The 24,275-nt window shown below is 42.4% G+C and overlaps 1 protein-coding gene across 3 annotated transcripts in view; it reads left to right on the top strand.

The window, feature by feature from the left end:
* FNIP2 (folliculin interacting protein 2) overlaps positions 1–24,275 on the top strand; it is a 74,633-nt gene that overhangs the window by 33,724 nt on the left and 16,634 nt on the right. For 2 of the 3 annotated variants that reach the window (XM_066573584.1, XM_066573582.1), the window contains exons 3-13: positions 4,560–4,685; positions 7,844–7,944; positions 9,841–9,912; positions 10,952–11,052; positions 11,278–11,367; positions 13,492–13,563; positions 15,572–15,707; positions 18,007–18,208; positions 19,742–19,830; positions 20,760–20,906; positions 21,214–21,383. In XM_066573584.1, the coding sequence (XP_066429681.1) occupies positions 4,560–4,685; positions 7,844–7,944; positions 9,841–9,912; positions 10,952–11,052; positions 11,278–11,367; positions 13,492–13,563; positions 15,572–15,707; positions 18,007–18,208; positions 19,742–19,830; positions 20,760–20,906; positions 21,214–21,383 (1,306 nt within the window). The remainder of the gene's footprint in view (positions 1–4,559; positions 4,686–7,843; positions 7,945–9,840; positions 9,913–10,951; positions 11,053–11,277; positions 11,368–13,491; positions 13,564–15,571; positions 15,708–18,006; positions 18,209–19,741; positions 19,831–20,759; positions 20,907–21,213; positions 21,384–24,275) is intronic. The other variant, XM_066573583.1, reaches the window with a different exon arrangement.

Below are 24,275 nucleotides of genomic sequence, written 5' to 3'. Positions count from 1 at the left end.
TCGTGTGAATGCACCCTTAGTAAGTATATGTCCGTTTTCTGTGACTTCAATTATAGGATTTAACCTAATTTGACTCGTTTGGTGAAAATCCAGTTTTCCTACTGTATTCAGGAGGCTAAAAAAAGGAGAAAACTATTTCAAGTGCCTAAGTAGAACAAATACCTATGTTACATCTAAGGGTGCAGTCACACTGGCGAGAAAAATCATGTGAGTTTTGTGTATTGCGAGAGACACTAAAACACAATCCATTATTTGCAATGGGTGCATTTACATGAGTGTTTGTTTTTTTATTTCCTCTTGCATGTTACAAGATGGAAAAATCACAGCATGTTCTTTTTCTGTGCAAATGTCACACAAGAATAGAAAGTGCAGATGAGCGGTATCCTGCACGGCACACGGATGGGAGAATCTGACTGCACGCTTGGGTGTCTATCAGGGCCACAAAACTTCACTGGTTCAACTGAATTTATTCCAATAAAGTTTGGCTCAGTAGAACAGCATAGAACTGGGTATTGCGGCTGTAATGCAAATGCTGAATTAGAGTTGAATTACAGGAGCTTGAAACTGGTCTCCACCCCACCTCCCTCCGCTCTTCTTTAATTTTTTTAAATTCCTAATACACTCAACCTTGTTGAAAATGTGTGTATCTGGCTTGGAGATACAAAGCAGATGGTAGTAAAAAATGGATCGTACTCTTATTGGGCCACCGTTGCTACTGGGGTGCCACAGGGCTCAGTATTAGGCCCCAATTCTGTTCAATATATTTATCAATGACCAGATAGAGGGACTACACAGTAAAATATTGATATTTGCAGACGATACGGAGGACAATGTACAGCTACAAAAGGACCTAGATAAGCTGAGAGCTTGAGTAGATAAATGGCAAATTAAGTTCAATATTGATAAATGTAAGGTTATGCACATGGGCAGGAGAAAGGGGATGTCACCAATATACACAAAATTGGGCACTGCTAGGAAAAAGTGATATACAAAAAGACCTGGGGGTACTAGTGGACTGGATTGTAGACTCAACTGGAGCAATCAATGCCAGTAATAAACAGTTATGTTTTCACCGTTATCACTGGTTCCTGGAGTCCCTCCCCACTATTTGCCATCGGCACTGAGGTGCCGCACTGCCCTCCAGGAAAAAATGTACTTTTTATTTTTTGCATTTTTATTGTTTTGTCCGGCGCAGACCTTGGTCTGTATACAGACTGGCGTCACAAACTTGGCAAAAGCCCTTTCCACCTGTGAAGGGCTGCACCATAAGCGCACCTTTTCTAGTATAAGGGAAGCAGTGCCACCATGACAAAAAGCTGCTTTTCCGCTGCTCCTTCCCTCGGTCTGGTACGGCCCATTGCAAGCTCAATCTACTACAGACTAAGGCTACGTACCTGATGTGAGCACAGACCTAGTTGGGGAGTCTGGGTTGGGGCACGCAGCCACAGGTTAGGACTCGTAGAACAGGTTCAGCATGGTACAACAAGCCAGAAGTCGGGACAGGCAGATGATAGACACCGTATAACAAACCAAGGTTCAGAATGAAGACTATAACAAAGTCTGTGATGGACAAAGTCGGAATCCAAGAATTGGAACACTTGAATAGAACCTTAAGCAAGACTGTAAAACAAAAACTACAGACTCTGGCACCCTCCATAGGGAGGGGATGCCTGTTCTAGCTAAGAGTACCACATGATTGTTAGGGGTGGAATATACAAGGTGCGCGATGGCCATTTAACAGCACAGCCTAGCATGTGCGTATGCCCTCAGGGTTGCTGCTAGTTAGGCCGGCTGTCTGCGGGCATAGCGATATACCCCCATGGATTTCTGCCACTGGAGAACACTTTGTCACCGTGATTGTCCGCGATGAACCTATCATTACAATAGGTAAATAGCAGCATGCCGAAATTTTTATACGCGAGCTGAAAATTGCCGCAATTTTCCGCTCATTTACATCGGGTTGTGCTTTTCATAGTTATCCTATAGAAAGCGTTCATTGCGATACTCTCTGGTAATGCAGTGAAATATCGCCCGTGGACAGGAGACCTTACTGGGCAGATGCCAAAGTAAGACTGCTGCTGAAGAAAGGAGTGGGACGCATGCCAAACCCACCAGGAGAAATGAGCTGGTGGCCTCAGCCGCGGCCTGTAGCATGTGGCCTATATAGCAGATGTAGGAAGTTAATCTTTGCTCTGTCAACCGACTCTCCACACAAATTGTGACAACTTTTTGTCCACAGGTTGTATATGGTATTTCAGTTCCCTTTTCTTTCACCTCAGCTGGTGTATACAGGATATATATGGAAGGGGGTGGTGGTGTTTCTCCTATTACCTGTAGGAGTCCACGCTGTATAAGTAAGCAGCCTATGGTCCTTCTCCACCTGTCCTTCATGGGTGCATGCAGCAGATGTACGGTATTATGTGACTGTTTGCAGATTGATAACAGAAGTGGGTTAATGGATTGTGCATGGATACGACTCTGGAGAGAGGACATGTTTAATGGCTTTGTTTTCCCTGCATTGTGTCAAGCACATGACTGCTGCATGTACATTAATAACCTAGTGATAGTCACATTGCAGATTGAATAAACCAGATAGCCTTTGTGTTTACTAGGGAAAGGTCTACAAAATCTGCAGAGCAAGGTAAATATTCTATGTGCCTCTGAGTTAGTAAAGTCATTGTACACGTTGAAGATCTGTAATAAGCTTTCAGCTCTGGTGATGGACAAGAATGTAGCAGAACCTGTGTAGAACGTCTTGTCTTCAGTTGTAAAAATGTAAGTTTAAAAATAAGACTGAAAGCAGCTGTTCTCAATGGTGATGGTCACTTTGTTGCCACAACTTGGCATAGAAATTCTAAGGGGTTTGCTCATGGGAAAAAATAATGGATAAACTGTTGCAATAAGTAATAGTAGGACCATGTGGTGCAGCACACCAACAGACGAGAGAAATAAATGCGTAATCTAAAAAATGTTGAGTATTTAAAAAAAAAAAAAAAAAAAAAAAACCCCACCCACCATAGGTTGTTTTTTTTTTTTTTATTTTATTTTTTATTTTTTTTGGCAGAGAAAAAAAAAATATATATATATATATATATCATTTCTACCCGGATTTCGATTTGCAATCTCAATTATCAGTACTTAGAAGGAATTGCTGTGTATATGACTCCCTTATGTAAATAGAATGGTGTATGAGTTTTAGTTAAATATACATAAAGGATGGGGCTCCTTACTTCCCAGTCATCCTAGCCCCTCCCCTTTGCACACCCTCCCATGTACTGAGCACTCAACCCCATTCATCCCAGCTTTCTCATGTACTATGCAAACAAACTCTCCACCCAACCCCCCCCCCCCCCCCCTCAACAGGGTGACTGGCTAATCACACAATTCCGTCAAAAGTTGGAATCCTGCTTCAATTAAATGGTAATTTATAGAATTAGTTTGAATGAATTAAGGCTGGTTTAGACACAATAGTTCTCGCTCAAAACTGTCTTTTGAGCAAGAATCGTCGGGTCCAACTGTACTGACATCCTGCAGTTTTCGCTAACGAGTCGCTGATCGTTCTCTTTCAGCATGCTTAAGGCTCGTTGTTCGCTTTATCAAGATCACTGGTGTCCTGCTCCGTGAACACAGCTGGAGTATGAAGAGCACGGGGGTCCAGCTGTGTTCTGCATGCCCTGCTTGGAGCGTACAGCTGTATACCAGCTGTGCGCTCAGTGAACACAGCAGGAGTATGGGAAGCCGGCACCCCCACAGTGTTGAAAATCAGATAGATAGATAGATAGATTTCAACGGATGATTTTCAACACTGTGGGGGTGCCGGCTTCCCATACTCCTGCTGTGTTCACTGAGCGCACAGCTGGTATATAAATTTTTACTCGCCTCTCCGGGCCTCAGCCGGGTCTTCTCCCTGCACTGCTTTGAAGTTCTTTGATCTGCTAAAAGAGCTGTATTTGATTGGCTGTATCGCTCGGCTGTCATTCATCGGCTAGCCTTTATTTTCTACACATGCTATGGCTGATTTTTCAGGGAAGGGCTTATATTTAAAGCAATTCCCCAAAAATCACTGTGGGGTTGCCTGTCTTCTGCATACCCTGGTCGGAGCGCTCAGCTGGATACCAGCTGAGCACTCCGAGAAGACAACAGCTGTATACAGAAGATAGCAGTCCCACTTGTCTCCTGCATACAGCGTGAGCCTTTATTTACACACTTATGCAAACTGAACACTCAAAACTGTCACTCAAACCGGCTTTTTGAGCGATCATCTTGCCGTGTAAATTCAAATAATGATCATCACTCAAAAGATGCCTTTTGAGCGATAATCGTTGTGCCTTATAGGGTATTATACAGCCCTAATACTCCGGCTCCCTGAGCAGCACCATAACTTTAAAAATATATCTCCGCGTGAAAAAAATTTCCCTACTTTACTACAATGTGAGGATAACTGAAGAGAAACAAATTCCAAGGATGTAATGACTATTTTTGGACTCCCCAGCAGTAAGCCTGCAAACCAGCCTGAAATAAAAAAAAAACTTTTAACTTAATTTGTTTTGTAAACCTAGAGATCAGAAGAGGCTCCAACTCGATCAAAAGCCTGTCAGACCAGCAGCAGTGGAACATGTACCATCTCCTCCCGAAATGCATCAGGATGCGCCCACCCCGCAAGGGAGCAACTGCCCAAGTACCAGGTAACTTAGCCGTTTACTAGTGAACTTGTATGTAACTTTTGGCAAATCTGCAGATGATCGTGTGATCCCCACAATGCACTGCTCTCCAGTTATAGGAGATCAGCAGGCTTTTGACTTTAGGTTCGTTCAGAGAATAAAACCTGCCATAACTAATAAGCAGCACATAAGTTGGGCAGCATTAGGACTCGTTCACATGAGCATAAATACGCAGTGCATTATGCAATGACTAGAGCCCATTGAGTTCAATGGGTTAATTCAGAGCTGCATATTTTTAATGTGATGTTCGGTCACGTAAAAAAAAAAAAAAAGAGGGAGGGGTGGGGGAAGAAATGCAGCATGTCAGATCCTATCTTGATGCGTATTACAGACCATAATGGCACATTGAAATCAATGGGCATGCGTAAATATGCAGGGAATGTGCGATAGGATTTTGTGCTTTTTTTTAAATGTATTTATTTTTTTAAACCACGTAAATACGCTGTTGGCCAGCAGAAACACAAAGCAGCAGTGTTTTTCGACCCGTGAATACGCCGTATATTTACGGATTGAAATATGCATACGCCCATGTAACCCTTAGTGACTCTCCAAAGATGAGCGCCGATCAACCTGGTCTTCACACAGGCTGATTGAGAATGTATGAGGGACAATTGATCCATCATACGATCATTCATCCCTTGTAGACTTTCAGCTCTGTTGGCAGGATATCCACCATTCACACAAGACGCGCTACCCACGGCGATATATTCTCTTTACTCTGTGTTTTTTTTTCCAGCTGGACAAAGATCCAATAAGCCAATGAATAAGCACTTGCACATTGATCTGCCACAGCTTCACACAGCCCAGTTATCAGGAAGACCAATCTTCCCACTAACTTTGTTGCTCTCTATCCTAGAACCATGGTTAAAAAGAAAACAAGAATGCCTTTTGAGAGTCTGGACACTTTTTTTTTTTTTTTTCCCTTCAACCCTTCATTCGGTGTATGCACAGGGAGCTTTTCCTAGTGTATGCCAAACATGTCCGTTAGGAAAAGCTCCCAGTGTATGTCAAACATGTCAGTTGGCTTCCGTTCACCCGGTGGAGACTTCAGTCAATCTGTAATGTTTGTATACCATCTTTTGTTTGTTTTGTCTTTCGCTACACTTTGTTCTATACTGGTTAAAAAAAGAATCTAAAGTCAACAACAAAGAATAGAAATTGTCAGTTCTATACTGTATAGTATTATATTCTGTTCTATATAATAAGCCTTTTAAGGTCACACGTTGGCATGAGTAGAGCCTTGGACGCCTGAAATACAGGGAATAGAAAATAAAATGTCTGCAGGTCTCATGACTGTGAGTCACTGCACAAACATTTAACACCTAGTGAAATTGGTTTATGATCTTTTGATATTCTGGGATACTACATGTGAGGGAACACCCAGTACAATACTCCACTGTGAGCTGCTGCTGATTCCTCATACGTACAAGAGCTAGATGCTTTCTATTACTGTAAAACTGAACACTCGCTGGTCTGATGCCTGTTTGAATTCGCTCTGAAATGATAGTCTAGTTGTTCTTTCTATTAAGTACCTACCTTTTTTTTTTTTTTTTTTTTTTTACAAAACCCCTCTTCTATTATGAAAATAGCTGAAGATGGGCTGAGAAATCTGTCTTCACTTAGCTGCATAACAATGGAGGGTGCTCCATCCAGTTGTGTGTGCACCTGTTCTTTATAAAATAGCTGCAGACACAACTGTTCTGTTCCTATATAACAGTTTATTAAGTGTCTCTATTTTATATCTAACTTATTTTAATAGCCCTTTGTCTCGCCACCCCTGTGTGGTTTAATGCATTCCTGGCCCCTCATATGCCGCCGTCCCAGAAAGCTGTGAAGAAGCTGTTCTGTGCTGTGAATGGCTTCTTCTCCTCACAGTGCTCTCTCCCTGCCAGACCCAATGCACTGACAGGGCTGTCAATGCATCAAGTGTACACTTTTATATGTCACAATCCCTTGAACGAAGCACCTGTCAGTGCATCGGGTTTGGCGGGAAGCGAACGCTGTGAGGGGAGAAGCCATCTGCAGCATGGAACAGCTTCTCCTTCAGCTCTTGGGGGCAGTGGTATATGAGCAGGATGAGATCAGTAAAATGCACAGGGGTGGTGGGTCACTGGTTACAGGGCTATTAAAAGTATATAGAATAGACACTCTTATTAATAAACTGTAATATGGGAACAGAACAGTTGTCTGCAGCTGTTCTAGAGAGAACAGGTGCAGACACAGCTAAATGAAGCAACCTTTACAGTTATGCAGTGGGGTAACGAAAGATTTTTTTCAGCCCCGTTTTCACTTGGCTGCATAGTGGAAGAGGGGTTTGTAAGGAACATGTGCAGAATAGGATACTGAAACCTATTGGAAAATAAAAAAAGTGTAGCTACCTAACTCGCTGGCTGTTTCTGCGAAAGCTCAGTGACCAGATGAATGCAATTACAGTTCCCACATAGGGTGTCACTCAGCTTCTCTAGACTGACAAAAGGCAAAATGCCTCACGTGTACATAGCTTCAACTGTGTAGAGGATATGTAATGCACTGATGATATAAAAACTGATAAGTGGCCTGAAAAACACAGGCTTTGTTTTATGAAGTGTGTGTGTGTGCCATTAAGTTGGTTTTAATACATTACTGTAATAAAGCACAGTTTTTAACCAAGAGTTATATTTATGTTGGCGCTGGACAACTATCTTGAAATTGGAGGGGATTGTAGAACCGAAGAAATAGTAGTATTTTATATCTAAATCTGTTTGACCTCTTTAAGGCAGAGAAATGTCTTTGATGGGTATTCCAGGCATTTACTATCGATGACCTGTCATCAGTAGTTGACTGGCGGGTTAACAATCTCTTCCAGTTAGTTGATTGCCTGTCCCACGCTCTGGTCCGCTTTGGCAGGGCTGGACATCTGAATTGGTGGTCTGGGCCCAGAAGTGAAATAGTCTCACTCTCATCGAAATCAATGGGAGTCATGTCTGCTATTGCACTTCTGCCTCCTCGTTGCGGTTAAAACCAGAAGAGTAATAGAAGGCATTACACTCATTAATTTCAATGAGAGAGGAGGAAGCCTTATACTTTGGGGTATTCTTTATGGCTTTGTCTTTCTAGTTTGATGACAAGTTATGTTTTTACAGTATACAAAGCCAGCCTCCGACGTGAACATGCTGGGGGAGATGATGTTTGGCTCTGTGGCTATGAGTTACAAAGGTTCCACTTTAAAGATTCACCTGATCCGGTAAGCTTGCTAGAACTGTTAATTAATCTGCTTAAATTAAAATGGAAGAATAGACTTGCATCTGGGGTTCTTAGATCTTGTCTAATACACCAGAGAAAAGTAAGTACGGGAATTTATCGCTGCAGCTTTAAGCCTCATTTACACGCAATGATTATCTCTCAAAATTCGTTCAAACAATGGCTTTTTGAATGATAATTGTTGTGTGTAAACTCTTCCATCTTTCACTCTTTGGCTGAATGATGATTTTCAGGTGAGCATAAAATCCATCCTTCAGCTGAAGAGAGATAGCGGGGACTGCATGCTGTGTTCTCCATGGGAGCAGCTGATTACATTGTATTCAGCTGACAGCCCGCAGCAGCTTATGCGAAGACAATGCAGCTGAGTGCGAAGTCCAGACCACATGTTGGGTTTGCAAACAGCTGCTGGAGGCTCATTTACATGCAAATGAAGGTAATAAACTGTTAGTGGGCATTATTGTCCATTAACCGTTTATGCATAACAATCGCTAGAACTGTCAATCTTCCAATCGTTTGAAAGATTGTCTTTGTGTAAATGAGCCTTTAGAAAATGTAGCAGTTGCTTCCAAAGTATAGAAGATAGAGGGATTTTATTTTCCATCAGTTCTAATCTGAAACTGGGATACAGGAAGTGCTTAGTGGTGTCATTAGCAAAGATTTAGTTGTTTGTTTTTCATGATACCAAGGGTAAGACTCTGTGAAGCAGTCCTGTCAATGTACACTGTGTGATGCTGCTGTCTCTTGCAATGGAAGATTTATTGGGAAGCCAGGCAGTTGCAGCCTCATAAAATATAAAAGATGAAGTTCACATGGAGCGGAATTGCAGCAGAACTTCTGTGCAGCCCCTCTGCACAGAAATGCCACTGCATTTACAGTAGCAGCAAAGTGGATGAGATTTTGAAAATCTCATTCGTAAACTGCGGAAATACCCCATTCGGAAAATGATTTGCATCGTGGAATTCGGTTCTGCGGCATGTCAATTTTATTGCCTTATCTGCTGTGCAATTCACCCCCCCCCCCCCCCCTCAGTGAGGCGGTGAATCCTGCATAGGAATTTGCAATGAAACCCACTGGAAACCCTATGTGGACCCAGCCTAACAGTTCCATCTCCACCGATTCGTTAATCGAAAGCCGACTACTAGAGTGATGATCAATTGGTCTGAAGATGGGTGTAAAAGAACTTTTCATGAGAGATTCTACTAATCTATAATTTGGCTATAGGGACTGGTTGGTGGGTTCTCCCTTTCTAGTCCTATTGTTTACTTAAGTGGTCTGAAGATGAATATTTATGGGATCTTGTTACTTACTATTGGCCAATTAATGAGTAGTCTATTGGATGTTCAGAAATTGATGCACAATGAACATTTGTCAGCTAACCACAAGATAGGTGATAAGTGTCTGAATGCTGGGACTCCTATTAATCACTATGCGGGTGCAAACCCCCCATTCCTACTCATTGCATGACCACAGGGAGGAGGAGTTTGAATGAAGCCGCCATCAAGCATGCGCCCTGCTGCATATTCTACGGAACTGACTGAGATAACCAAGTACAGCGCCTCTAAGATGTTGGAGCAGCAAGGCACATATTCATCCACCACCCCATTTAATCTTCGCCTCACTGCAGTCATGCAGTGAGTAGGAATGGGTGACTTGGGAACCTTGTCCTAGTGACCTGGGGCCCCCTTGACTGGACAGTAATCACTTAGCCTAACCATTATTTAGGGTGCCTGTGGACTAGCAGTTAAGTGCCACGCTGTGAAACTGCACACCGTTTTTGGTGCACATTAGCAATGATGTGCTACAAGGAAATCTCCACTAAGTGTAAGGCACCCTTTTGTATGGAGACCTACTGATTTTATTTTGTCTTATTCCTTTTTAGTTGTCCTCCTCAGCTTATGATCAGTAAAGTGTTCTCTGCTAAAGTCGGAGGCTTCAGCGGCAGCACCAGCACGTAAGAACCTTCTATTCCTTTCGGGATGCCCTCACATTTATAATTCTTTACATCTTCTTTCTGAAACTCTGGAAATGTATGCATTTATTCAGAAAACTGGTATGTGATTAATGTGAAATGGTCATCGCCTTTCTAATCAAGGTATACAAAACTTATCTCCTCAATGGCAGTCTATTGTTATGTAAATCTAGAACCTCTCCTGAATTAAGCCTAGGTGAACCATAGGAGCACAATGCTCTGCAGTGAGCTGCATCGCCTTCATTCCTACAATTAAGTGTGCGTTGTCTGGACTCCAGCAAAGAGAACTGTTGACGTGGCTCTGACATTTCCCTTTACTTAATCTAGAAATTCACTTAATTGTGGAAGAATACTCTACAAAGTGTGTACCGTACAATAACTGTTCTCCTCCCCTACTTATAACCTAAGGAAGGGAAATTGCCCGCAAAGAGATGAAGAATCCAAAATGCGTTGGTATTCTGAATGTTCCTTGTTAACCAGTGAAATCAAACTTTTTGCATAGATTGGAAACTGCTTTAAAATGCACCTTTTTCAGAAAGCTATCTTTTAAATAGTTTAGCTGACGGCACATCTGTAAAATGATGACCTTGTCAGGCATCCAGATAGTTGGCATGAGTGCTGTTTATTGCAGTTATCTGCAGCTGTGTTGTCATCGCAAGGTCTCCTTCAAGTAAATCTCCTATTTTAGAAGGACATCAGCTATTGTACAATAGGCGGGCCAGGAGCTCCGCTGTTCGTCTAAGCACTGTGTCCCTTTAGAGACTCTCCAGTCTTCCAAGCTAATGTTATGATGGTAGATTTTTTTTTATTTATTTATTTTTTGTTGGCCACATGATATGAATTTGTGACTTCTATTTAGTCACTTTATCTTCGCATTAATTCTAGTTCATATGAGTTAGATTGGAATTTTAGATTCTGTTATGGAAGTACCAAGATATCTTATTTTGCTACGTTACAGTCTGATGTCCAAAAGCACCTCTCATGATATAATTATATTGACTTTCTGCTTTTTCTGTTCAAGTTTGCAGGATAGCATGGAGAACATTAGTCATGACGGGTCGGGGGTCAAGCTTGGTGCAAGCCACACTGGACAAGGTTCATGTCAGATTGGATCTAATCTAGGTATATGTGTAGTACTTTCATTACTTACTTTAATCATATACACCTCAGTGCCATGGGTCTGGTTCCTGATGATGCCCCTGGTGATATCTGCTCGCTCCTTCAGACCCCCTCATTATAGATTTTCCTGTTATGTGGTGTCAAGCTTGTCTGAATTGTATTCTTGTATTGTTTGGTTTTTTTTGTTGTTGTTGGTTGTTCAATTTTTGCTTCGACTTCCTGTTTTAGGTGTATTACAGATGTATGGTAGCAAACTGCTGCCTGCCATGTTTGAAGCACACCCGCTCCGGTTCATCCGGAGTGCCTCTTTCTTTGCAGGTTTGTGTGCAGAATAAGTAAACGGCAACACAAAAGCTCTGTGTGATTGTATAACTTAATCAATGGTCCAGTTCAGAATTGCACTAGGTTCATGTTATTTTTTTTAATCTATATGTTAAAGGGATTTTCCCACTAGGATTGTCTGATCAGTGGGACCCCCACCAATCACTAGGACAGGGGTCTTGATCTCCCTGTTTCCAGTGACTATACAATGGCCGGGAACAATGTGAATAAATCAGGGAGGAGGGGTTGGGGCATGCCTGACCTATATTGTACAATTTTGTGACTCTGAACGGGGCTCCAAACCTCTGACAACAGTGAACAGAGCCTTATTTTGTTTACATTTATAACAAGTGTTTTCTTGGGGGTGCTTGGTTGAACATCTTGTCACTAGGTGTAGTTGGCATGGAAAGGTTAAGAAACTAGTGTGTATATATACTGTATAGGATAATATAGCTGATGGACAGAGTACAGTACTTGGCTATTTTTGCCAGCCCTGTAGACCCTGACTAGAGTGCCAGCGTGCATGTGTGACCACCACTGTATTCAAACTCCTCATGGCACACTGGAGGTCGTACGGTGGGCTGTGGGCAGGTGATAAATGCCAATTATGTGGAAAATCTCTAATGGTTGTAAATTACCCTGGATGGAAATTAGACATGTGGCCCTGAAGTGCAGCATAGGATCAAGTGAGCGAGTCTTCTGTGGATCAGCTTCAGTGAGAATCCACATGGTTTTCTGATGTAATGATGTAGAGCATATACCAAGAACGGGGTGATTGAAGAAAAACCTCCAGGGGTCAGAGAAGGATGTCAAGAATCATTCTGATGAACAAGTGGTGCTCAGTCAAGCAAATTGCTATGGTGCTCCAACTAATGTGTCTGAAAGCAGAGCTTGTCACTTAAGATGGATGGACTATAATGGTAGTCGACTAGGTTATGTACCACTGCTGTTTAAGAGAAATGGAAGGATAACCATGAGCAGGGGGTGTGGGGGGGGGGGGGGGGGGTGCGTGCGTGCGTATTCCCCTTAAGATTACAGACCCCATACCCTGCACATATATATGTTACCAACCTTTAGGAGGAAGACTATACAGGCCCTTCTGTTTACCAGCACCATAAGCCCTAATGACTCCATCATAAGCTCTGGTGACCCTGGGGGTTCCTTCCAACTCTACCATTTCATGATTCCACTCTCTTCCAACAGCATACAAACTCTCAAAGAGTAGTTGGTGCCAGAAGTGTTCTAAAAAGATTTTTCATCTTAAATAGATTTCGGCAAAGCTTATAACCTGCTACAACCCATCTAGTGATAATGGTAGCAGGTGGTCAGCAGAGGAGGCAATGACTGCAGAAATGGCGACTGCGGTCCAGGTACAGTAAGAGGGCTGGCCTAGGAACTGATGTGCTTACTTTAGAAGTATGTCCGCTTATGATCCGATGCACCAGCCACCAGCAAGAGAACATTACAGGATGCTAGGAAGAACAGGCTTAGCTTTTGCTTCTGTCTGTCTCACTCCAGTACATACCGTGCCTTGAGAACCGCTGCATACCAGTTATGGTATGGTAGTAACATGAACCCTTGCAATTCTGAAATGATTACTGATTCTGCACTTTTGGAAATTGTAAAGCACAAACACATCCGCTTGGTTTTCTATTATTGTATTTCACGGGCTCTTTGCTATTCCACCTTGAGACACAGATGATGGTGACACAAAATATTATGATAAAGTGCGGTCTACGTGACTCGGACCATCGTGCATATGGTTCAAAATATCTTGTTTTGTCACCCCTAAAATCTCACACCTGTGTCAGATATTTGCAGCCCTTTACCACTATGGGTGATGCTTGAGTAAATACAGTACTGCAACCAGTGCTAAAGTGGGCTGATGAGTCGACTATGCTTTCTCACAAAGTATGCAAAATCTTTTATTGACTCTTATGTAATTTGGTTTCTTTATTTAAATTGCATGAAGATTGGTGAAGGTACTAACCCATTTGGGTGCTGACTGAAATACTTGCCAGTATTAATAATAATTAAAAAATTCTGCTTTTCACTTTTTGTGGGGTCTGTAGTGCATAGCTTCAGCTCAACTAACCGTGAATTGTGTACTTTATTGTGTAGCTCACAGCACGCCGGTGGATATGCCAAGCAGGGGACAGAATGAAGATAAAGACAGCGGCATTGCTCGATCAGGTATCTAATTTCAGTATAAAATTAATTCTTCTGCATCCTAATACATTTCAGTTATGGCAGGTGGGTTTTTGTTTATTGATCTCTACTATACCTTAACACTTTACTTCTTAGAGAAACTCAAGTGCTGCAGGTAAGTACTTTGACAGCCATAGGAGTAACTTTTAGTGGTCAGTAACTTTTCAAGCAACTTGTGCTTATGTGATAAGTAGCAAAAGTATAAATCCCTTTACTTAAAATTTTGTTTTTGTGCTAAAAAAAATCCATTTAAAGTGCTGGCAAACAGGGGTCTCCCTTTCTTCTAATTAGCTGTCCACTACCTGTTGTCAAATGAAGCTTATGGCCACCTGCCCCAAGCAGATTTGCATTGCAGAATCAGGAGCAGATGTCCACCTCAGTATTCTGCAGCAAATACCGCCCATAGCATGCTATGGAAAAGCGTTTTTTCCTGCCCACGAGCAGAAATCAATTGCAATCTTATCTTCATCTTCTCCTTTTTTTTTTCCCCGCTCACGGTAAAAAAAAGACACTGCATTCACTATTTTGAGCCGGATTCCATGCAGACTGCTTCCATTGTAGTCAATGGAAGCTGTCTGACCCATGGCCCTGATTGCAGAAAGGTCGTGGGATCCTTGTCATTGTCTAGCGACGACTCAACATAATCTGTACTGCACATGTGCATTGGCTGACACAGAATATGAAGACTGCAGACGGGTACGCAGGGGTCACCTGCCAAGCACCGGGTCTGATTCTGCTGTGGGATACCGCATGCAGAATCCGACCCGGCCATGTTCGGGCAGCCCATCTCTCATTACAGATAACAAAATGAAAAATGGGAAGAGGAGGAGTGATGACACATGCTGCCCATAGAAGTTTATGAAGAGGATGGGAGAAAACTGCTGTAGGAAGAGATAGGTAGAAACGTGCCTGCTACTAACAGTAGATAGTTCACAACTACTGAAAAAAAACTTCCACACTGCTCAGTACTGCTGTATAATGTCCTCCCTGCTGCTATTATGACTGTGTGCTACAGACAGAACAGAATCTTCAGTTTTCTCAATGTGCAGTGTATAAAAGACATTGCAGCTCAGAGAGAACTGAAAACTAGAAATAGAGCCTGCAGAGGGAATAACTGGTGAGTTTAAAAAAGATATATACAAGTCATATAATGGTCGGATATAGTGTTATTATAGTAATCTCTTTCTATAGCCCCAATCTATTCTGAAGCACTTTTCAAGTATTCATGTACACACATGGCAGCTTTATTCTGAAAAGTTAGGAACACTTTTAAAGGGGATTTATGGGCAAAAACTATTGATGAGCCTTCTCATTGAAGTTCAGCTCCAGCACACCCAGTCCTACAGCCCGGTATATACAGGGCAGGCAGGGTGGAGCTGGGTGAATCCCTGCATAGCAGAGATGTCAGTATACACCTGATTCCATGCACATACCATATCCAGAAGTTCTGTTAACAAACCCTTCTCTCCTCTTCAGCACATAATTCAGCATCGCAGGGGTTCAGGCACAACGACCGTATAGTATTTCCCCTTCTTTCTGTGCTGGGGAGCTCCTTTTATAACCACGACAGCAGACATGGACTCATTTCTTGCGTACGTCAGGAATTTTCCTTACGTACACGCTAAATGTGGTGTGAACACACCCTAATCGTCTCCTTAAAGGCTACATGCATATCTACGTCAGAGGCTCTGGCTCAGATCTAGCATGAAATACCTGATGAAATTGCACAGCAATCTGTGCTGTTATATTTTTTTTGTCTGGGAAATGCTGGAAGACCTAACAGGATCTGGGCCGGACCTTATTATAGTCAATGGGACTCTTTTGGCACTGTTTGATTCCATCATAAGACGGATCTGATTTGGCGGGGATTCTGTTTTCATGTTCCCAATACAGACACCCCTAGGGGAAGTGGTGTGAATCTGGTCTTATCGTTCAGATGTCTGTTCATGTCTTCGGATACGTGTGTTTTTACTTCTTTCTTGTTTCTTTTCAGCATCTCTGAGCAGCCTCCTGATAACTCCTCTCCCTTCTCCAAGTACCTCCTTCTCAAGTAACTGTGCTAGCAGCTATCAACGGCGTTGGCTAAGGAGTCAAACTACCAGTTTAGAGAATGGTCTTGTGCCACGATGGTTAGTTGTCACTTTTTGGTTCCTATTTGCGTATTTCTAATTTAGACTGTGACAGTAAGTCACTTGTAGCCATATACATGAAAAGTTAAAGCCTGCAGCATCACATTCCGAATTCATTTTTTTTAGAGGGGCAGCTTACATAACTCAATTTTTATGTTTTTGCTGGTTTGGGAGGGAGGAATGTGTATCTTAGAGTTCTGATATACACAATGGGGGAGAGTTAGTAAGAATGGCGTTTGTTGAAATAATTTATCATTTATTAAGTTGTCACCTTTTCATAAATTTGCTAAATAGTTTTGGTCTGTTTTGAAGTCAGAAAAAATAAATCAACATGAAATCTGGTATGAGAAGGCATTGTTAAAATTTGTGACATTTTCTGGCTTTGGGGTGCTTTCAGACGAGCGTGTGGGTACATAGGTGGCAGCACTGTCACACTGTTCAGTAACAAGGAGACTCCCCGCGGGGAGTAAAGAATCCCCTGCCACAGCTGTGGCAGAGGATCGCGATGTTCTCCCATTGCTTTCAATTAGACTGGCACTTCTGCAGTCCCATTGAAAGGAATGGTCTGCCGGCAAGCCATGCAGGGATTTTCGGGAAAGGGCTTTAAATATAAGCCCTTACCTGAAAATCATCCATAGAATGTGTTAAAAATAAACAAATATATACTCTTCTCTCCTCAGCAGGCAGGGCTCAGGTGCATCCAGCAGCGTCTTCTCCCTGCACTGCTCTGAATCTCTTTCAGCAGGCTGCTGAAAAGGGCTGTATCTGATTGGCTAAGCGTTCAGCCAATCGCAGGCAGTGCTCAGCCATTCATTGAAGAACAGCTGAGCACTGCCTGTGATTTGGTCACAGCACTCAGCCAATCACAGGCAGCACTTGGCTATTCATTGAATTTTGGGGGATTTTAAAGGGGCTGTCTCGCGAAAGCAAGTGGGGTTAAGCACTTCTGTATGGCCATATTAATGCACTTTGTAATATACATCGTGCATTAAATATGAGCCATACAGAAGGCTGGAATCGGCACACGTGGCGGGGCGGAGCTACGCGATGACACGTAGAAGGGGGCGGAGCCAGAACGCCGCTGCTGCCGGACAGACCCGAAGGCAGAAGACCCTTCTGCGCAAGCGCGTCTAATCGGGCGATTAGACGCTGAAGTTAGACGGAGCCATGGAGACGGGGACGCCAGCGCAGGGAAGGTAAGTGAATAACTTCTGTATGGCTCATATTTAATGCACGATGTATATTACAAAGTGCATTAATATGGCCATACAGAAGTGCTTAACCCCACTTGCTTTCGCGAGACAACCCCTTTAAGTCTCCACCTGAAAGAGATTCAGAGCAGTGCAGGAAGAAGACTCTGCTGGAGGCCTTTACACAAACCAGGGGTGTTTTCCAGGGAAGGGCTTAGATTTGAAGCCCTTCCCTGAAAAATCACTGCAGGGGTTGCCGGAATCCTATTGCGTTCAATGGGGCCGCCGGCAGTAGCCTCAGCCCTATCGAAAGCAATGCTGCACGGACCTGCATTCACGTGTGTTTGTGCATGTATATGGGTACGCACCTATGTACACACATGCCCGTGTGAATGCACCCTTAGAACGGAGTCTAAGTTATTGGCAAACCCATTCCCAGTAAGCACTGTTCACTCTTCAAAACTGATGAGTGATAAGAATAAGTGCAATTTATTACGCACATGTAGCATGTGCCATAATATATGTGAGCTTTTGTACACCAATGTAATGGTGCACATTGCCTAATAAATTCACACAAAATAGCTCCTTTTGCTACTTTAAGGCTGGGTTCACACGAGGCGGATTTGCCGCGAAAATTCCGTCCGGAATTTCACAGCGGCAAATCCGCCTGCGGCCGCTAAACCCGTGATTAGCCAGCCATGTGGACAAGATTTCTCAGAAATCTCGTCCACATGGGACGGCAAATCCGCCGCGGATTAGCCAGTCGCAGCATGCTGATTCTTTTTCTTCCTCCGCTGTGGCCGCGCTCTCCTCTATGGGAGCGCTGTCCACAGCGGAAGAGCGAGCAGCTGGGCCGCTTCAAAACCTGTGGCTAAGTGCCATGGGTATTGAAGCAGCGCTTTTCCCGGCGGAAATCTTGCGGTTTTTCGCTGCGGCCAAACCGCGAGATTTCCGCCGGGAATCCGGCGTGTGAGAACCCAGGCTAAGAGAACCAATTGCAACAAATACTTCCTACTCCATCTCTGGACACGGAGAAAGTTGCTTTTTTCTGGTTTAATGGGATCCTGCCCTGTATATCTGTATATCTATCTTTCATCTACTGTTTACAGGACCACAGAAGAGACCTTTAGTATGGCTGATGAAAGTTATACATCCAACCCAACAATGATTGGTCGAAAGAAGATTGCAATCAGTATCCTCTTCTCCTTGTCTGAAGAAGAAGCAGCACAACGAAACTTCCAAGACTTCTTTTTCTCACATTTCCCTTTGTTTGAGTCTCACATGAATAAGCTGAAGTCTGCAATAGAAAAGGTAACTGGACTATCTTAAAACTTGAAAATAATTAACCCCTGGATGACCCCAATATGGATATTTTTGTTCAGTCAGCAACATTCCTAATGATGAATCATTTATTTACCCATTACAGATGAAATACACGCAGTGTAAAAAAAAAACCCAAAACAAGCACCTAGGAGTTCTCAGAATTGAATTCAACTTTTTTTATATGTGTGATTGTAATGTTGATTATAATTAAGTGATTACAATATCAGATCCCCTAGATTGTGTAAACTGGTAGGCTGTAGAAGTTGGCTTCCCAGAAGATCCCATACATGTTCCATTGGCGATTAAATCTGGAGACCGGGCAACTACGGAAGTGTGACAATGTTGTGGAGGTATTCCTGTGACTGTCTCTCAATGGCAGACAACAAAACAGTTGGGGCTACAAATGTTTGTTGGATGATCAGACAATCATGACGGGTGGTCCGTTGAGGGCGTCCTGTGCCAGCTTGCCTTGTGTGCCCTCACTCATCCAACTCCTCCTAACAGTCTGGTGCGAACGGCCTCGGGTGACGGGCAACTTGTCGATCATGAACTTCCAGCTTCTTGTGTTCCAATAATGCCCCATCTCTCCACACTCTGACGCAAAGGGATTTTGCTTAGTCAAGAGGCATGTCTAGTGGTCAAAAAGCTCTACACAAGTGGAAAATAAGGTCCACTACACATAAGTCGCCTCTGAGAGCCTTTTTATAGGCCATGGGTGAAACACTTTTGGAGCCTCAGGTGACATGATAATTCATCTAACCACATCTCAGACAGATATGCAAGTGATCAATCTGCATGCCGAGTTTTGCAGCAAAACAACAACTTCTTCTGGGTGCTTGATAGATAGATAGATAGATAGATAGATAGATAGATAGATAGATATAATCTATTTGTGTGTACAGATCTATTCCTTTTTATAGAAAATTGCTCTTTAGTGAAGTTGGTGCTCCTCTCTCTTTCCCACTCCTCTCCATTCTCTTAACATAGCGGACGTTCAGTACTGAACTGCTGTTGTTTACACTAAGTGATCATAGTTCAGGATTTTACGCAGCTTAAACGATGAAAGGTGAGCTGAATGATGATCGTTCATTGTAAACAGCAACCGTTTAGTACTGAATGGACGCTGTGTTAAGAGAATGGAGAGGGGTGGGGGAGAGTGAGGAGAGAAATCTCCAGCTGTCCCGGCCCCCTGCTGGCTGCTCTGTCAGAGAGCCAGTGATACTCTCTCCTGTGTAACAGCACGGGAGCGAAAACACACAGGGACGAGTATCGGGCATCGTTTGCCAGACAGTCGTCCCGTGTAAATGGGCCTTTACAAGCTGCATGTATCTAATAGTAAACCTGGCTGCTAATTCCTTCATTCTTGCTCGTGGCTGCCATCTTCTGTCCGCTTGTTTATAATACAACCCCTTCTCATGCTCATACATGCAGTAGTACATCATTTCACATATGTCCATGAAAATGAGACCAGTAATATTATTGTAATACAATTGAATTTGCTAATTCGCTTTTCATTTTCAGGCAATGATTTCTTGCCGGAAGATTACAGAATCAAGTCAACGGGTGCAAGTTTACCTCAGTCAGGTCATGGAGGCTCTGGGGCAGTTTAGGTAGGTTGTTAAATTTTTAAAGTTATTTTACAAAAACTGCCATTCCCAACATTTTATACTTTTTTAAAGATGTAACTGTGGTTTGGATTAACTGATTTCTATTTACAGTAATTACCTGTCCTAAATAAAAATGCGGTTTCTGGCTGTATTTTATTACAGCTTATTCAAAGTTTTTTTTTTGTTGTTGTTGTTGTTTTTACTAGGGTGGGGGGGGGGGGTTGGCCCCTCATTAGTGTAACAGATGGGTCAGTCTTCCTTTTAGAGGAGTCTCTGATTTGACTGACATGAGCTAACTTGCATATACCTTTTTTCCATGGAGCATTGTCTGAACAGAAGTCTAATTACACCCCAGAAATAAAGATTATTTATGGTTTCAGGATCTCTGCTTCAAGTCAACGAATGAGGAACATGTTTTAACCTTTTCCAATCCACTGTCTGACGTCTAAAGACATTGTGATTTGAGGGCTGTACAGCTCTGATGTCGGAAGACGTCCGTCAGGGTATTCTTACTGTAGACTATTGGCTGCTCTATTGTCGGGGGCCTCTCCAGCATGTCCAATACCACATGTGCTGACTCTAGCCAGTAGGTGGCGCCATTGTATAATGGCAGAAAGAGAAAGCCCCCACCTAGGAAACCCTGAATCCAAAATTGAATTGCAAAGGGTTAAGGAACACTGCACTGTGGAACCTTTTGGATGTGAACATAGTTTGCAGGCTGTAGGTGTAACTAGAATGTTCTCATTCACTGGTAACCAGCAGATATTTTAATAGTAATCTGTTGAAAATAAAAACAAAACTTTGAACATTTGTCGGAGTAGTTCATTACACAATGATGAGCTTTATGTAAAGTGGAACACTAATATCCATAGCATTTTTGTATTCTGTTATGGCTGTACAATGAGAACAGGGTAGTATTTCATATGTTACAGGGAAACCATCTGGAATCTGTACTGCGCTCCCCGCATTGCTGAGCCAGTGTGGCTTACCATGATGTCCAGCACTATGGAGAAGAGTCAGCTCTGCCAGCATTTCCTCAAAGAGTTCACCTGTCTCATTGAGCAGCTTAACAAGAACCAGTAAGTTTAAAGTGTCCTCACAGTAGTGATCGTCTCAGTCTAATCCAAATCCCCAGTGTGTAACCTTCTGACAAGGTCCTTTCTGATGTGTGCTGTCTGAAAATCAATCTATGACCTTCTTTATATGCAGAATGTGAAATGTATTTTTGCCTTTTAAATAGTGATCTGTTTTTCTCTGTCTTATCTCTTTAAATACACAACATTAATGACACTAAATAAACTTATAGCGTTTTATTTTTTTCTTGTATAATATAGACTTTTTTCTGTGTATTTTTGTAAACCTCTGTACTTGCTGTGTGTTTTGCAGGTTCTTTGCAGCTTTAATCACTGCTGTTCTGACTTACCACCTGGCATGGGTTCCAACGGTGATGCCAAATGACCACCCACCAATCAAATCTTTTTGTGAAAAGCACACTTCCCAGTCAGTCAGTCTGCTGGCCAAGTCCCATCCATATAATCCCCTGTGGGCTCAGCTTGGTGAGTTCTGTCGGTTGTATATTCTAAGCTTTTATGTCCTAAGTGTAATATCTGTAATTCATCCGGGTAGTACAAGTTGATTCTCTTGCTAGGAAACCCAAATATTCCTCAATAACCTCTTCTTGTATTGTTTTACTATGCAAAAAAAAAAAAAGCTTTGTTACTCATAGCAACAAATCACAGCACAGCTTTTATTTTTCAAGAGCACTGAGGAATTAAAACTGTGCTGTGATTGGTTGCTATAGGCAACAAAGACCGTTTTTGTTTTGGACAGTTTCATATATCTCCCCAATGTCTGACGAACCATCACACCTCTCAACTAAGTTAACTTTTGTAGCCAAGTGAACTGTCTCCAGTTACCCAGTCCATAATTATAAACCTTGTCTGCATTTACACTTATTAAAAAGGTTTCTCTCCCCAGATATTTCAGGACTGATGTTAGAATAGCGCCACCTGCTGTCTCTATTCTTTTGTCCATATCAGTAATTGTTCCGCCCATTTAGTCTTCCTTCTCTCTGCTCTCCTGGGTATGTAGAGGGATCTCTGGTGTGGTGAGCAGATACTTCTGAAGTTGCAGCGCCTTCTCTGATATCAGAGCTGCTGAAGAGTGAGCCAGCGTTACTGTAGAGAAGCAAGACTGAGTATGTGTGACCACCTTTGAACAAAGTGTGATTGTTCTCAGTAAGTGAAACCAAGTAATCTTGTAGATATGATACTTTTTTAATGGCAAACAAAAATACATGATGTTACAGCAAGCTTTCGGGTCTACAATTATAGCCTGATGAAGGATCAATAGGAGACCTGAAAGCTTGCTGTAGCATCATGTATTTTTGTTAGCCATTAAAAGGTATCCTATCTACAAGATTACTTTGTTTCTCTTACTGAGAACAATCACACTTTGCTCTACTGGCTAACACGGTAGCAAACGTTTTTCATTTCACCTTTGAAAATTTACTGTGGGGAACAGAACATTTTCAATAGAAACAGTAGGTGGCGCTATTCTAACATTAGTCCTTTAATATCTAGGCATAACAACCATGCATTATATTGTACATGCAATTAAACAATCACATGTTCAAAGTCCCTAGTAAAACAAAAGAATAGTAATGTTTAAAGTTCGAAAAACCTTATCCCAGGAAAAATAATCCAAATTGTAAAAAAATATATAATTGGTTTGAACGATCATTGTTTTTCCCACATAGTGAACACCCCAAATTTAAAACAATTGCACCAGAATTGCATTTTTGGCTAACCCATTTTTAAAAGAAAAAAATATAAGTGAAGAAGTGGTCATATGTAATAATACAAAAACGAACTCATTCAGCATAAACCAAGCATGGGCCCAGGAGGTACATGGGTACTTTTTATGGCAAAAAATCTTGGGCCTCAAAATATAGTGATAAACATTTTTTTTTTCTTGAAGTAATAAATGACAAAAAAAGTCCATAAATTAGGTACTGTTGTAATCACAGTGACCTGCTGAATAAAGTTGCCATTTTTACCGTATCTTAATGTCCTATAAAATAAACTATAATCTCCACAGATTAGCCCCTTTGATGCTACACTCAATAGTGAATGCTGCATCCACGTGGTTGGGCGAGAGCGAGGAACCCATTTAAGGCTTATGTAGGGCCCTGCCTTTTCTGGTTATGGTCATTGATACATAGGATCAACTTTTGCAGTAGTTTAGAACGCATCTGATTCTATTAATATGAAACGTAAAACCTACCAGAGAAGACCAGATCAGCCTTATTGTTGCCTTCAAAGGGCTGATTGTAATTTGTAAGGGCTGATTGTAAGACTGTATAGTAATAGTAACCCTTATGGCGGCCCCAGGAGTAATGGAGTCCCCATATTAGCCTCTGGCCAGGCGACATCCCCACAGGCATTTCAGTTGCTGAGCCTACAGCTGTGGCCGTGGCAGCAGCTGTTGCAGAATCTGCGACTGCTGACCTCTTCCCTATTGTCTGCGTGTATTATCCTGTACGCCGGGTAGAGGTCAGCAGTCAGACTCTGCATTGCCGGTGAGCTGCAGGCTAGGTGAGTGGAATGCCTGTTGCGTACCTGCATGGCCGGCCAGCCACATAAAATGAGGTGGCGGATCGAATTCGACCTGTGGGCCTTAAGTTTGACTTGTGGCCTGAGGAATGGGTACGTTTTACTACTTGCTGCTTACTTTGAGTAATAAGCTGGCAATGCAAGAGAACAAATAAAGGAGACATTAATATTAATCAAGTAAAGTGAATCTGTATGTGAGATACTCATGAGCTAGCAAAAGGATTCCACTAAATGGTCAGAATATTGTTATGTTTAAAAGGAGAACTGCAGTCTTGTAATTCCTATTAAAAAGGAATCCAATGATGAGAAAACCTTAAGTTAAGTTAGAGAATCCGTAATCTTCCTCTACCAGTCACCATATGACTTAACCCTTTCCAATCCAATTTGTATCCTGCTTTTCCTAAGGGGCTTACTCTTTTTCCGCCTTTATACAACGGCGCTATCTTCTGGCTAACACCAGTACTGCATGAGGTGACACGATGGATAGGCTCTGACAGAAAGGCTGGCAATATACAGTAAGAGAACCCCGACGGATGTCTACCATTATCGGAGCTGTACAGCCTTAAATCATAATGTCTTTAGACGTCAGACAGTGGATTGGAAAGGGTTAAATCACAGAACCTTTACAATGAAGGATACAGCAACTTGGTGAATCCTAACTCGTTGGTCTGCTTATCCTGTCTGTCCCAGGATGGCGATCCCCTGCCAATCACACGCTGACACGGTCAATGTATAATTCTAGAAAACCCATTTAACCTGTGACTAGAGATGAGCGAGTATACTCGCTAAGGCACATTACTCGAGCGATTAGTGCCTTAGCCGAGTATCTCCCCG

This window comes from Eleutherodactylus coqui, chromosome 7 (assembly GCF_035609145.1).
Source record: "Eleutherodactylus coqui strain aEleCoq1 chromosome 7, aEleCoq1.hap1, whole genome shotgun sequence".
Classification (NCBI taxonomy): domain Eukaryota; kingdom Metazoa; phylum Chordata; class Amphibia; order Anura; family Eleutherodactylidae; genus Eleutherodactylus; species Eleutherodactylus coqui.
This window is presented reverse-complemented; position numbering and strand designations above follow the sequence as displayed.